The sequence below is a fragment of the Carassius gibelio genome, chromosome B11, assembly GCF_023724105.1.
Source record: "Carassius gibelio isolate Cgi1373 ecotype wild population from Czech Republic chromosome B11, carGib1.2-hapl.c, whole genome shotgun sequence".
In the NCBI taxonomy this organism is placed as follows: Eukaryota; Metazoa; Chordata; class Actinopteri; order Cypriniformes; family Cyprinidae; genus Carassius; species Carassius gibelio.
In genome coordinates this window covers 16,661,489-16,675,962 of record NC_068406.1, presented here as the reverse complement: position 1 = coordinate 16,675,962, position 14,474 = coordinate 16,661,489, and the positions used below count along the sequence as shown (strand labels likewise).

At 39.5% G+C, this 14,474-nt stretch overlaps 2 protein-coding genes across 2 annotated transcripts; both read left to right on the top strand.

Annotated features, from left to right (window-relative positions):
• Positions 1–729: 729 nt before the first annotated feature.
• LOC127968423 (protein shisa-4-like) lies at positions 730–4,730 on the top strand. The gene is made up of 5 exons (XM_052569639.1): positions 730–1,036; positions 1,742–1,919; positions 2,243–2,373; positions 3,119–3,307; positions 4,242–4,730. Exons 1-5 carry the CDS (start codon positions 979–981, stop codon positions 4,280–4,282), a joined length of 597 nt encoding a protein of 198 aa, XP_052425599.1. The 5' UTR covers positions 730–978; the 3' UTR covers positions 4,283–4,730.
• A 2,975-nt stretch (positions 4,731–7,705) lies between these two features.
• On the top strand, positions 7,706–11,768 carry LOC127968411 (leiomodin-1-like). Its single transcript, XM_052569617.1, has 3 exons — positions 7,706–8,336; positions 9,065–10,837; positions 11,006–11,768. Exons 1-3 carry the CDS (start codon positions 7,971–7,973, stop codon positions 11,030–11,032), a joined length of 2,166 nt encoding a protein of 721 aa, XP_052425577.1. The 5' UTR covers positions 7,706–7,970; the 3' UTR covers positions 11,033–11,768.
• The last annotated feature ends 2,706 nt before the right edge of the window (positions 11,769–14,474 follow it).

Genomic DNA, 14,474 nt, shown 5'->3' with positions numbered 1-14,474 from the left:
AACATGGGAATATTTTGTCAGTTTGAGTTAGAGGTGATGAAACAAAATATAATACAATACATAATAATGGACAAAAGTATTGCAACACGCCCTTCTAATGAATAGATTTGACTGCTTTAGTAATTTCCATCTTCCATCCAATTCCAATCTTAATGTTTAAGCAATTGTGTGCTTCTAATTTTATAGCAACAGTTTGGACAGGACCCTTTTCTATACTAACATGACTGTGCCTCTGTGTATAAGGCAAGGTAATTGATTCAGTCAGTGTGGAAGAACTAGACTGGTCTGCAGAAAGCTAGGTCTTAATCTCAGTTGAACACCTCTCTAGAGTGAGTGTGACTTTAAACGCAAAGCTTGAGCCAAAATGTATCACCAAACGCCAAAAACATTTACATATGGGTAGGCTACAGTCATTTTAGACACTTCCAAACTGTTGGAACAGAGATGGAAATGCAATTTACATGTAATTTATGTTTAGTGATGAGTTTTTGTGTTTTTAATACATTTCATAAACTGTAATATAACCCTCTTCCTTTCAGAAGAGATAACAGTGTGTTCTGTACATATAATGTGAATGAGTGTATTTATTATCTCCAGAAATGTGAACTATTCAGAGGGGCCGAAGCGCGCTGCTACAGGATCCCACGGGTTCCATTTCTCCTCGTGGAATTTCGGGCGTCTGCGGTCAATCTCCTGAATAATTCCATCATTCGTCCTCTTAATTTACACGCGTTGTTCTGCGAAATGGACGTCTTTTGATTTATTTCATCAATGAGGAGGCTGGTACTGGAGATCTGGCGTGTAGCGTCACGGGCGGTGTGTCGTTCCGCACAGATCGCATGTTGATCACGACGCTGCTTGATCCGGAGCTCCGCTGTCTGCGAGACGTGGCAGATTATATCATTTTAAGGCCTTTTCTCAAAGGATGCAGATGTAACCGTTTTTATCTGGTGTAGCGAAAAGTATACTGGAAGCAGGATGTCCTTCTACGCCGTCGTTATACTGGTCCTTTATATGATTTTCTCTCTTTGGCAGGGTAAGACGATAATGTAGTTTCTTCATAGGCCTCATTGCTGCAAACATGTATTTAGACACATTTTTTTTGTTCATAATGTGTTATCGTCATCAGCAAAAAAAAAAAGCATTGTATTACTCCGATGCCATGTAACAGTTCTTATCTAATGCAATCTGTATGCATAGCTGCCATGTATTTAACATGGCTATAATCCAGAATATGTCATTTCTATAGCAACAGCCCTCAAACCCCTCAGGTTCGTAAGTTCACATGAGGCTGCGGATGTTGCTCTTCTGCATTCTGTATAGGTAGGTCCTTCACCGCAGAGGAGTAACTGAAACCTAGTCCAAGAGCTGATCGAGAACTTCAAGCAGGTGGTCAACTGACCTACATTTAAGATTCTGCAACTGAAGATGAAAACAAAGATGCAATTTCAGCTAAAAACCGTCTTTAGATGTTTTCAAGAGGTTTTTACTAAAAATATATAACTTCAGTCATTATTTTGGGTTAATTAAGTGAGCGCCTACGGAATTAAATAATCATGAATTAATAATTAATGTTCTTATAAATTAATGTGCTCAGTGCATTAATTATCCCTCTATCTATTTAGGTTATTGTTCATGTTCAGTATTATCATAGGATTTGGCATCACCTTCAGAATCTAACATCCAATATTTGTTAGTATTTTGATATTTATAAGCACCAGTTTTGTTTTATTTCTTTTAGTGAGTGCAGATGAGGACTGCTTGTGGTATGTGGACAAAAATGGCACCTGGCACAATGGCTTTGACTGCCCGCTCATAACCTTCTGCTGTGGGAACTGTCACCGCCGTTACTGCTGCCTGGATGGCTTCAAGATGATCACCGAGGCGGGACAGAAGCGCTGCATGCTTTTCCATCTCAGGTACACTTTTCAAGATTCTAGATTATTGACCTCTTAGTGGCCTAGAGAGGCTCATTAACCTCGAATTAGACTGGTTAATGTTTCTAAAAATAGCTAAAATGTTTCTAAAAATAGCTAAGCAAAAGTATGACTTATAAAAGAAGTGCTAATCTTAATGGTAAAGGTGCTAATTTCTAGACCCAACAGAAAGTGTTTTATTTTACATTTATTCATTTAGCAGATGCTTTTGTCCAAAGTGAGTGTTCTGTGAGTTGCTCCCAGAGAGGTCATTCAGAATTGGTGTTGGATAAGATCAGTGAAGTTTTCTGTCCTGCCTTTCTCAGCCCTTCTACTATAGCTGGCATTGCTTCATCGATCCTGCTCTTTGTGGCTGCTATAGCAACTATGGTCTGTTGCTTCATGTGTTCCTGCTGTTATCTGTACCAGCGCCAACGTGGGAGAACTCCTTATGAAGGTGAATGCAATTACTTTATTCTCTTCACAGTCCACCGTGAATCGACTACAAATACATATGAATGAATTCAAAATGAACAAAGAAAAAATCTGTATTATATTAGCATGTCATTTTTTTAGTTTTGCTGTTGGGTTGTTATTGCATGATATACAGCAACTATATAATGTAAGTACATCCAATCTTACCTGGATATATACACTTACACATAGCTGGATATAAAATCAAGCTAAATTGAATTGCTTGATTGTCTGTACTGTCGGTAAAGGAAACTGTTTTATATTACATCAATATACTAAAAGTTGGATATATATCATGTAAAGTAAATTATCACAGAGCTCTATTCGTAAAGTCGAATAGTCCAACTTTTTCGATGTACTTACAGCGCACTCACATTATATACTTTATAGCAAATAACAACTGCTTGATTGTTCTTATCATGCAACTATATTATCGCTCGGTTCTAGTCTGCTAGACGAGGCATTAAGTTATTAAGAATTGTCATGTTTTTCTGAAAAGCTGCTTTCAAACTATGTGCAGTTGTTTAAAGCATTATATAAATAAATTTGACTTGATTTCTTATTTCTCTTTCTAGTTTTACAATTGCATTGCTTTTTGTAAGCATACTTATTTAACCACTGGCTTTCTATTGCAATACCATGGCTAATGTTCAAAATGCTCGTTTGCATGAACTTATTCTTACAAAGAATATAAATCATCACCTACTAACCAAGTATGCATTTTTTAGTCCAGCATATTCCAATGGTCAGCTATCCTGTGGAGCACATGTATGATGCTTCTGGTAAACCCATTGGACATCCTGATTATCCTGGCTATCCAATGGTGCCACAATATCCAGGTGTCCCCCACCATTATCCTATGATGCCCCAGGGTCCTTATCCTCCCAATCCTCCTGACGCAGGATACAGTCAAGCAGGTATTCGAATGGCCACTCTGAGAGATCACATACTACACTCTTAAAAACAAAAGCAGCAAAAGGAGGTTTCACAGTAATTCAATAGAAGTTTCCCAAAGAAGCTTTCAGAGAACAGATCTCAAAAGAACCATTTTTTCTTAGTCTAGGGAACATTTTATTCATCTGAAGATCACTTTTCCAAATTAAAGGATTAGTTAACTTCCAGAATAAGAAATTCCTGGTAATTTACTAACCCCATGTCATCCAAGTTCTTCATGTCCTTCTTTATTCAGTTAAAAAGAAATTAAGGTTTATGAGGAAAACATTTCAAGATTGTTCTCCATATAGTGGACTTAAGTGGGACCCATTGGGTCAGTGCAGCTTCAAAAGCTTCTATTATTTAGTTAATAGAAGTTAACTGATAAAGAAAATCAATTTGACATTATTTTTGGCATCATCCTCATTTACAACATTTTTACACAGGTGCCTCAAACTTTTTAAAGTAATGTAACTTTGTCCAGTAGGTTTCTTAAAACAGCTTGAAGATGTTGCCACAGTTATTCTGGATTTAGTCTGTCTCAGTTTGTTCTATTAAGACCCTTATTCTACATGGATTATTCCTTATGGCTATATGGAGAAAAATCTTAGAACGTTTTCCTCAAAAACCTTCATTTCTTTTCGCCTGAAGAAAGAAAGATATGAACATCTCGGATGACATGGGGTGAGTAAATCAAAAGGAAATTTTTATTCCAGAAGTGAACTAATCCTTTTAAGAACCTTTTGTGCAATGGAACGGTTTCATGGTTGTTGTAAGTTCTTCATGAAACCATCAATACAAATAAGAACCTGTAATTTTAGAGTGTGTAGAGTGGAAATAAAAACACTACTCTTGCATGTAACAGCAAAGACAACCAAAACAACTTTCTCTAAGTTATTATTTTATTTTTGTTTTCAGCTCCTCCACCATATTCCCCTCCACAGTACCCAGGGCACTGAAAGAGCTGAGGTCTCTCAGCCAGAAGATAACCTATAGAATGGGTGATGATGAAGAGGGCCCATGCTTGTATGGAATCCTTTGTATGAGAAACCATTTAAAATTAATTTCTGTTATTTATTTCTTGATTAATTTGTGGAGTGAAGCATGAACTGACCTCAGAATCACCTCACATGTCTAGAGTGTTTTCTTGTTTGATGTACAGCTTTCATGTGTCACTAATCAGTGAGAATCTTCCCACTTTAATCCAGCAACTCACAGACTCAAAAGACTGCTTTAAACGTGCCATTATGTTTTGTCAAACTCTCCGAAATGGACTGTTAAAGATGATTTTCCTGCAGAAGAGACTGACTGCCAGTTCTGACTCATCCAGGATCTCGTTTTCTGTTCAACCAAATAAGTACCTTGTGTCATTTACACTTTATTCTGCAATAGACATGCTTAGCTGTCTCTCCTGGTTTGTTTGTTGATAATGTGTTTATTTGACCACTAATTCAATGTCACTTGCATCATTAACATCAATTCATGCTGTACACTTTTCATGTCTTATAGACAGCTAACATGTGGACATGAAACGTGGATGTTATAGACAGTTAACACGATGTAAATAAGAGAGAACTTACATTAGGAAGAATTTCATGTTTTATAGCATCCAACCAAACTTCATTCTGTGCATTCAAAGGTCGTCAACTCTTGTTAGATCTGGCTTGAGGTTGAGCTGTAATGTTAACGCCCCTTGGATTTGCATGTTGTGGCGAGTGGGGCGGGGCCGAGAGGCGTGGGAACGAGGAGTGAGGCCAGGTGTAGTGATTGGAGATGAGCTACACCTGCGCCCCACCGCCAGTATCGAGTCCCACGTAGGAGATGGAAGGATATAAAACTGGAGTGACGACCGTGAAGGACGAGAGAGGACCAGGCCTGGGACATTATTTTAATGTGTGTGCTTTTTTATTTATGCGCACCAGTCGGCCGTGAGGGGCTGGTGCGCCGTTTTTGTATTTATTTTGGATATTAAAATGAGTTTTGATTGTGCGCCGGTTCCCGCCTCCTTCTTCCCGATGATTAGGAAGTGTTTATCGTTACAGTGGTGCCGAAACCCGGGAGAAGGAGGGACGCGCTGCTGAAGATCCCTCGCCGCTGTGGTGAATCCGCGGTGCCCTCGAGCAGGCGAAGTATGTGCCGCCATGGACGCTCGAGGCGGTGGGCTGGAGCGAGTTGCCGGGGACGGGCGACCTCGCTGCCGGCCGCCCACGATATGGAGGGGCGGCTGCCGTCCGTGAGGGAGCGGAGGAGTCGGCGCCGTTCGCCAGGGGGCCGGAGCCTGCCGCCTCCGTGATGGAATCCGGAGGGGCAGGGAACGGGGGACTCCTGCCGCTGCCCAAAATCGGAGGAGCCGTCGCCGTCCACCGGGCGGCGGAGGAGTGTCGTGCCGTCCGCCGAGGGCCATCCAGTGCCACCGCCGGGCACCGCGGAGGAGATCACCCAGCCGGTGGAGGGCCGAGCAGCAGTGCGTCTGGGAACCGGATTTTTTTTTTTTTTTTTTTTTTTTTTTCTCTCTCCCCTCTCTCGTCCCTGTCGCTCCTCCTTCCATCTCCTTTTCTCTCGCCTCGTCTGTCCTACCCCCAGGTTCCCGCAGGTCCCCGTGAGCGGTCCCCCCCGGAGGGAAGGGGGGGAGGGGGGGGGGAGTAGAGCGCAGTCTCGGGAGTACCCCCCGGCCTGCGAGGGGCGATGGGGGTATGTGGCGAGTGGGGCGGGGCCGAGAGGCGTGGGAACGAGGAGTGAGGCCAGGTGTAGTGATTGGAGATGAGCTACACCTGCGCCCCACCGCCAGTATCGAGTCCCACGTAGGAGATGGAAGGATATAAAACTGGAGTGACGACCGTGAAGGACGAGAGAGGACCAGGCCTGGGACATTATTTTAATGTGTGTGCTTTTTTATTTATGCGCACCAGTCGGCCGTGAGGGGCTGGTCTTTAATTGTATCTCATGCTATAGACCAGTTGTCAAGGGAATCACAAAAATGTGTGCATTTGGTTAGCTGTCCGTTTGTGCCCTTTTTTGGTTTCAAAAAGCTTTCAAAGTCATTTATGTTGTTTTGTTATGTTATCTACAGTGAGACAAGTTTAAACAAAGTCCCTTTAGTTTTCCATCCAAGTCTGAATAGTTAGATGTAAACTCAGAATTAAGGGAAAAAATTATAATTGCAATGTCACAATAATGCAGTCATTTACCATTGTTTAGCAAAATTTTACAGGCTATATTTTCAGTATGGATCCACACATTCAGGAATTTCTCATTCTGGTGTAAGATTTTCTAATGCCGATTTCACATTGGTTTCATTGGTCATGCAAATTTGCAGTGTTTATCAATGGAAAGAAGTGACTTCTGTTTGAGCTGTGCTTCAACACTATTGAAAACAGACTATGGACCATTTTTGCCAGGATTTTACTAATGTGACTGCACATTAAAGCGGGATTTCCATTGCCGTCATATTGAATGTTCCAATTTTTCCCATTCATAACCATCAGTGGACCATCTTAAATTAATTTTGAAGTTCATCATAAATGTCACTTTTCAATGATAAAATAGAACGTGAATTAAAAGAATTAGATTCTCACTCAAATGTGTATCAGCTTAAAATAATTAATCAGATACATTTAAGGTGCAATTTTGGATTTAAAATGATTTCTGCTACCTCCTCATCTTACTATTTGTGATGCTTTTTGTCCACAGTTTAAATAACTTGTTAGTTATTTAAATTAATGTATAGTTAACAGTGTTGTTTTTGCTATATACAGCATATGCTACTGTATTTGTCACTTTGGAATGTGAAGCACAAATAAGAAAAGGATCTGTAAAGGTCTTTTTTACAATGTGGAATATTAACAGGTATTTATAACTTGGGGGGGGGGGGTGATTAATAGGCTACTTGTGTTTGAACTTCCACTAAACATCCTATAAGAGAGATCTAATTGAAGGAGTATTGCATAATTATCTTTTTACAATAAAAACAGAATTGATTTACTGTACTGTCTCCATTAATGCTGTACCTGAAATCAAACATTGGCCTGCTGTCATTATTTAATGCCGCATTATTTTTGCCCAGCGTGAATTTGTAATATATCACCAATATTTTTATATACCACAAAAAGACTAGTGTTTTCTGAACCTTTAATGATAGATAGCTATTAAAAAATAAGCTGAATAATTATTATCTTTTTTTTTTTACATCTGAAGTGAATTATCCAATGATTTGTGCTAAAACAGGAATCCTGTAATTTACTAGAATGAAATATTATCTCTCCAAATTATCTAGGCTAGTCTACTGATCCACATTCTGTAAGCACATTAGCCTATATCCAACCTATTTCTCTATAACGTAATATAACAGGACTGGAAAAATATTGTCAGTAGGCCTACTCCAAGAATCCTGATTTCCTTAGTGATCAGGAAGTAAAAGTTTGTTTCTGGGATGCTTTGAGTTTTAGTAAACCACAGCCTTCCCAATTGCCTTTAAAGGACTGTGTACCCCCATCTAAATATGGGCATGAGCTCGCGATGGATTTCAAGGAATGTTCGCACCACAAACTTGAGCTGATCCTCCATCGCGTCTGGAGCTGCTCCTCGTGTTCCCAGAAAGGCTTCAGTTTGACTCTTTTCATCCTCCTTCATTTTAAACTTTAACTGTTTATGAATAGATTTTTTTTCAAACGGGAAATAAGTGAAAATCACCAGAATAGCTTCAACAAAACTTTACATCAGTCTGTGTCACTACTGAACGCAACTATGTCCCGGAGGAAAGTGAGGGGACTCACGAAAACCGGACGACAGGTGAGCGAGGATCCGGACCTCGACAGTTTGCTGTCAAACCTGTCGCCCGAGGAAATGGAGGAGCTGCAGAAAGAGGTTTCTGTCGTTCCCGATCCAGATCCGAGTGAAATCATCGTTGTGGACCAAACAGATTTTAAACCAACCGCGCCAGTTAAAAAGGAATCACAGCTGAGCAGCCAGACCGATGACTTCAGATCCCGCTTCCAGAGAAACCTTTCAACTGAGGTAAAATATTCATTACCTAACAAGTTCATCTATAAAAATGTTTAAACCAACATGCTTAATAAAGCAGGAGTTTAAAAGAAATAGCAAAATAAATAAATACAATAAAATAACCTGGCTTCCTATTTTTATGGTGTTGACACGTTTTCAATATATAGATGTAGCCTATTTGCATCATTTTATGACCCTTGTATGTTTTCAGCAAAGTAAGAGTTCACAAATTACTAACTCTATCACAAATTACTATACTCTAAGGTAGTCCTATGTAAATGTTTACTTTTTGAGGCATAATACAACCAGGAGACATAACCATAGGCTATATCTAATGGAGACATATCTATCTTTGGATGTTAAAAGTCTCTTGAAATGTTTGCCTGTTTGAAGTTCCTTAGTTGATTGCGCCTTTGCTCACTGCCTTTTAAGGATAAGTCTGCCAAGGCTGGATCTTTCCAGTGCAAAACAGTGTGGCTCACAAATCAAACGCTCAGCCACTGTGCAAGTTAACATTGTCACTGTTAAACAACCGACTGTGCATAGTGTAAACATCCAATGTTCATGCACTACAGATTGTGTTTAACCATCTGTCGAAGCACTGGCTTCATTTGAACATGTTGATATGTAGTCTTAAGCCACTGGCATTTTCTCCATTTGGCTCCTCTAAAACAAAAAAGTATATATAACATTTGTTGCATATGTCACCTTGTTTGTCCATATTCATGTTTGATCCACAGGGAGAGCCGAAGAAGGAGAGCCGGAAGCAAGAGTACCTGCGTAAGATGGGCCTAAGCCAAGAGAAGAATACCTCCGCATCTGATAGCAAAGATGGGGGACTTCAAAGGACCCCTTCCACCTCTTCCTTCTCTAAACGTGATGGTAGAATGGAGGACAGGACCTGCAAAGTCACAGAGGGCAGCAAAGATGACAAATTTGGCCCATCTGACCTTTCTAGGAAGGACGAGGAGAGTGAGAAGAAAGTAGAGGTGAAGGATCAAAATGATAGGAGTAAATTCAAAGATAGACGAGAGATGAGAGAAAGTAGTAGCAGCAAAACCAAAGAATTAATATCCAAGCTTCAGGAGAAGAAGGAGGATAGTAAAGAGAAAAATAAAAAGGAAGACAGTTGGAAAAGGGAATCTGGGGAAAGTAGAGCAAAGGAGATGATTTCAAGGATGAAGGAGAAACAGGAGAAGGAAATGGAGAGAAAGGAAGAGTTTAGGAAGAGAGAGGAAAACAAAACTAGAGGCTATTCATCCAGAATAGAGGAAAAACAAAATCAGGTTCTAGAAGATAAACTGAAAGAAACCAAGAAGGACAATGAAGAAAACAAAATAAGAAGGTTAAGTGAAAAGGTGAAAGAGAGCCCCTTGTTGGAAGTAAAGGGACTTCCTGAAAATACAGAGAAAGAACCCCAAAAAGCTGTGAGGAAGACACAAGAATTTACTGAAAAATCAATAATCGATAAGGAAACTGAGGATGTTCAGAAAAAAAATGAGATTGTAAAGGAAGTTAATGAGCCCATTAAGGAAGAGAAAATTGGAAACGGTGTCTCAGACACTATTTCAAAATGTAAGACAACAGAGGAGGAAGAGGAGGATGAGTCGACCAGCATGTTTGATGAAGATCTGGAGAGAGTTTGTTGTAATGATCCAAGCATGACTGACCTCAACGTTAACAATTCTGAGGTCATAAAAACCAAAACGCTTATTCAGTTCTCAGAGGCCCTAAAAAACAACACACACATCAAAGTGTTTTCTTTGGCTAACTGCCGAGCTGATGACCATGTGGCTTATGCTATTGCAGAGACCTTGCGCAATAACAAAAGCATCACTAGCATCAATTTGGATTCCAATCTTCTGACTAGCAAAGGCGTTATGGCCTTGATCCGTGCCCTCCAACACAACTCCACACTCACTGAGTTACGCTTCCACAACCAGCGACACATCATCGGAGGAAAGTCTGAGATGGAGATGACCAAAATCTTGAAAGAAAACACAACTCTTCTGAAATTGGGCTACCACTTTGAGTTAGCTGGCCCTCGTATGACCATGACCAATATTCTGAGTCGCAATATGGACCGTCAGCGGCAAAAGCGGCTGCAGGAACAGAAGCAGGCTCAAGCCCAAGGCACTGGAGACAAGAAAGACTCATTAGAAGTTCCAAAACCTGGCTTCGGTAAAAGCTCCCCGAGAGCTTCACCCAGGCCATCTCCCATTCCTTCTCCCATACCATCACCTGCCCCGTCACCCAAGTTGACTCACAAGAAAAGGCTCAGTGGGTTTGGTGGTGGACAACCACCTCCACCACCACCTGGAGGACCACCACCACCTGGAGGACCACCACCGCCTCCACCTCCAATGCTAGATGGAGATTTCCTGAAGAACTCCCTGACGCCCGTGTCACAAAGGAAGCTAGACAATAGAAGTGGTGGAAGAGGAGGAGCTCAAAACTCAAGAGACCAACTTCTGGCTTCCATTAGAGGCACCAATATCAGAAAGCTCAAAAAGGTAGGTAATAATTTAAATATATATAAATCTACAATATTGCAAGCTACATTTTTGAAATTGTCCTTAAATATTTCCATGGACTTATTGGGAATTTGGGTCTCATATTCAGAACTTTTTCCCTGAGAAAATATTGGACATTTTAACTCACCATTAATCATTTTCTCGCAGGTTGCATTACCAAAGCTCTTGCAATAATCCAGCATTACAGAGATATAGTTGTGGGTGAAAAAAAAGACAGGAATGAAAGGACAGACATCTCACAGACCTTGAGAAGATCATTACTCAGAATCTTCCATACAGAGTCTTACTGCTGCCCTATAGTATGGAAGACATGCAAGGATTCGTATATAATCAAATGCACAGCCTCTACCCAGGAGTCTTTGTACAAAATACACTGGACGATATAAAGAAATGAAAGTGTTGGGCAGTCATGGGTGCTCAGAGTCTTCAGTGGCCTGTGGAACTGCAGAGTTTATTCCTTGCTTGTCATTTGCACTAAATTAATAATTTCATACGATAGATTTACTAGTGTGTGTTTGGAACAGTATGAGTGGATGCTGAGCAGATGTTTGTTTCTGCAGTAGAATTGGATTTTCTTACAGGTGACTAAATTGAGCTATGTAAGAAACAATAATTGCCTGTATTTTATCCTAGTTATTTTGGGTTTGGGAATCTCTATAGTAAAAGCTCTTGCTGATCAGGGAATAATAAAGTCACAAATCAATGTATAGTTTCCATGGTACTACGGATTTTTTAATGTTTTAAATGATTGAGTGTGAAAGAGAACAGGATTACAGCATTCAAGAGAAAGGGATGGATAATCAGATCTATGTGAATATGACTTCCTAAACAAACAATATTTATTTTGATCTGAGTTTTCCTTTAACTTTGTATGTAATCCATTGATTATATAAATGTTGATCACGTGTAATCCATTTGTAATTTATAAAAAAAAAAAATTTAATGTAGCAAGTTTTTACTTTGGGAATGGAAGCAATCTCTGCACAAAAAAAAAAGGTTAATGTACCTTACATGCTTTGAAGGTAATATATTTTCATGCTTGTATGAAAGTCTCTTCAACATCTGAAGGCTAAATGTATGCTTAATGAAAATAAGCAGTATGAAACAAATTCACAAATCTTTTTTTTCAGGTTTCAATGTGGGAAATCAAGCTGAGTAATTCAGTGTGTGTTATTTAGAAAAATAAAACTTGTTTTAGATGAATCTGACGGATAATGATATGATTGGTTCAACAAACACACCTGGTCATTTGATTTTACTTTATTATTTTCAGGTCATTGTCAGAAAAATATCAGAACCCTCTTCATCTGTTTCATCATTTTATTTTATTTCAGTTTTATTTCATACCTGAAACTAGTTTTATAGTGTTTAGGCCTACATCAAGACAACCTCCTTAAAGGGGCACTCCACCCAAAATATTCCATAGTCATCCAGAGTCATGTAACCTACAACAATACTAGGTATCTGAATAAATCTTTTTTGGTCATTTTATGAGGATATAAAAATGCAGTAAAAGTTTTAGAGTCTAGATCAGAACCATAGATAGAATTAACGATTCTAGTGTTAGTGAATAGCTCTACATATGATCACACAGATCCTAATAAAGGGCTGAAGCACGCTTCCAGAGCTACAATGAGCTCCTTTGGCATAGAAAAGCCAGTGATCTAATGCATTGCTGCAAATGCCATGTAATCCTGCTTTATTTGTTCACTAGAATAAAGAGCTACACATGAAGGCTATGTAGGATAGAGGAACACGTTTTATCTTCAAGGCACTTGTGAGGTAACACTGCAAATTACATCCAACTCAGTCAAAGGTTAAACATTTTTAAAAATCCTATTACATTTTTGTTACATCTTACATTTATAGCAGATACTTATTGCAATGTATAGATTACTTTATATCTCATAACTGCTGGATTGCAAAGGTCTGTTAATCATGCACAGATCCTTTTAGAAGTGAACTTCTCCTTCAGAGTTTGAAAGTTGATAGGAATTGAAGCAAGCTAGTTTATATTTTGATTACCCCAAACTAACCCTCAGCACTGCTGAAATGCCTATATTTGGTCATTTCTCAATGCAGGCTCAGTCTGCATCTCATTCCTTTCCCCTTCCTAATAATGGAAACATCCAACAGCCTGTCGGACACAAAGCAATGGCTTAAAGGCGACATGAGGAATAGAGAGAGATTGTTTGAGTTATGTTTTAATGCAGAGCCATCTACAAATTCATAATGTTGCTCCATTTGGCCCCATCAAAAAAGTTATACAATAAAGGACAAGCTAAATTTTTTTAACAACTTCCATTTTAAAATAAAACATGGTAATTGCGGGATTCTAAAGTTGTTATACAGGTGCTGGTCATATAATTATAATATCATCAAAAATAATTTATTCCACTAATTCTATTCAAAAATTTAAACTTGTATATTATATTAATTCATTATGCACAGACTGATATATTTCAAATGTTTATTTCTTTTAATTTGGATGATTATAACTGACAACTAAGGAAAATCCCAAATTCAGTATCTCAGAAAATTATAATATTGTGAAAAGGTTCAATATTGAAGACACCTGGTGCCAGACTCTAATCAGCTAATTAACTCAAAACACCTGCAAAGCCTTTAAATGGCCTCTTGGTCTAGTTCTGTAGGCTACACAATCATGGGGAAGACTGCTGACCTGACAGTTGTCCAAAAGACGACCATTGACACCTTGCACAAGGAGGGCAAGACACAAAAGGTCATTGTGTTTCTTCTGCACAATCTGACTTTGCTGCAGCATGGAAGTGAACTGCTGGTTTCGTCTGGTCAGAGGAGAACTGGCCCCCCAACTGAGCCTGGTTTCTCCCAAGGTTTTTTTCTCCATTCTGTCACAGATGGAGTTTCGGTTCCTTGCCACTGTCGCCTCTGGCTTGCTTATTTGGGGTCACTTCATCACAGCGATATCGTTGACTTGATTGCAAATAAATGCACAGACACTATTTAAACTGAACAGAGATGACATCACTGAATTCAATGATGAACTGCCTTTAACTGTCATTTTGCATTATTGACACACTTTTTTCCTAATGAATTTTGTTCAGTTGCTTAGACGCAATGTATTTTGTTTAAAGCGCTATATAAATAAAGGTGACTTGACTTGACTTGATTGCAAAAGAGGCTGGCTGTTCACAGAGCTCTGTGTCCATGCACATTAATAGAGAGGCGAAGAGAAGGAAAAGATGTGGTAGAAAAAAGTGTACAACCAATAGGGATAACTGCACCCTGGAGAAGATTGTGAAACAAAACCCATTCAAAAATGTGGGGGAGATTCACAAAGAGTGGACTGCAGCTGGAGTCAGTGCTTCAAGAACCACTAAGCCCAGACGTATGCAAGACATGGGTTTTAGCTGTCGCATTCCTTCTGTAAAGACACTCTTGAACAACAGACAGTGTCAGAAGCGTCTCGCTTCAAAAAGGACTGGACTGCTGCTGAGTGGTCCACAGTTATGTTCTCTGATGAAAGTAAATTTTGCATTTCCTTTGGATATCAGGCTGGAGGAAGAGAGGAGAGGCAAACAATCCATGTTGCTTGAGGTCCAGTGTAAAGTTTCCACTGTCAGTGCTGGTTTGC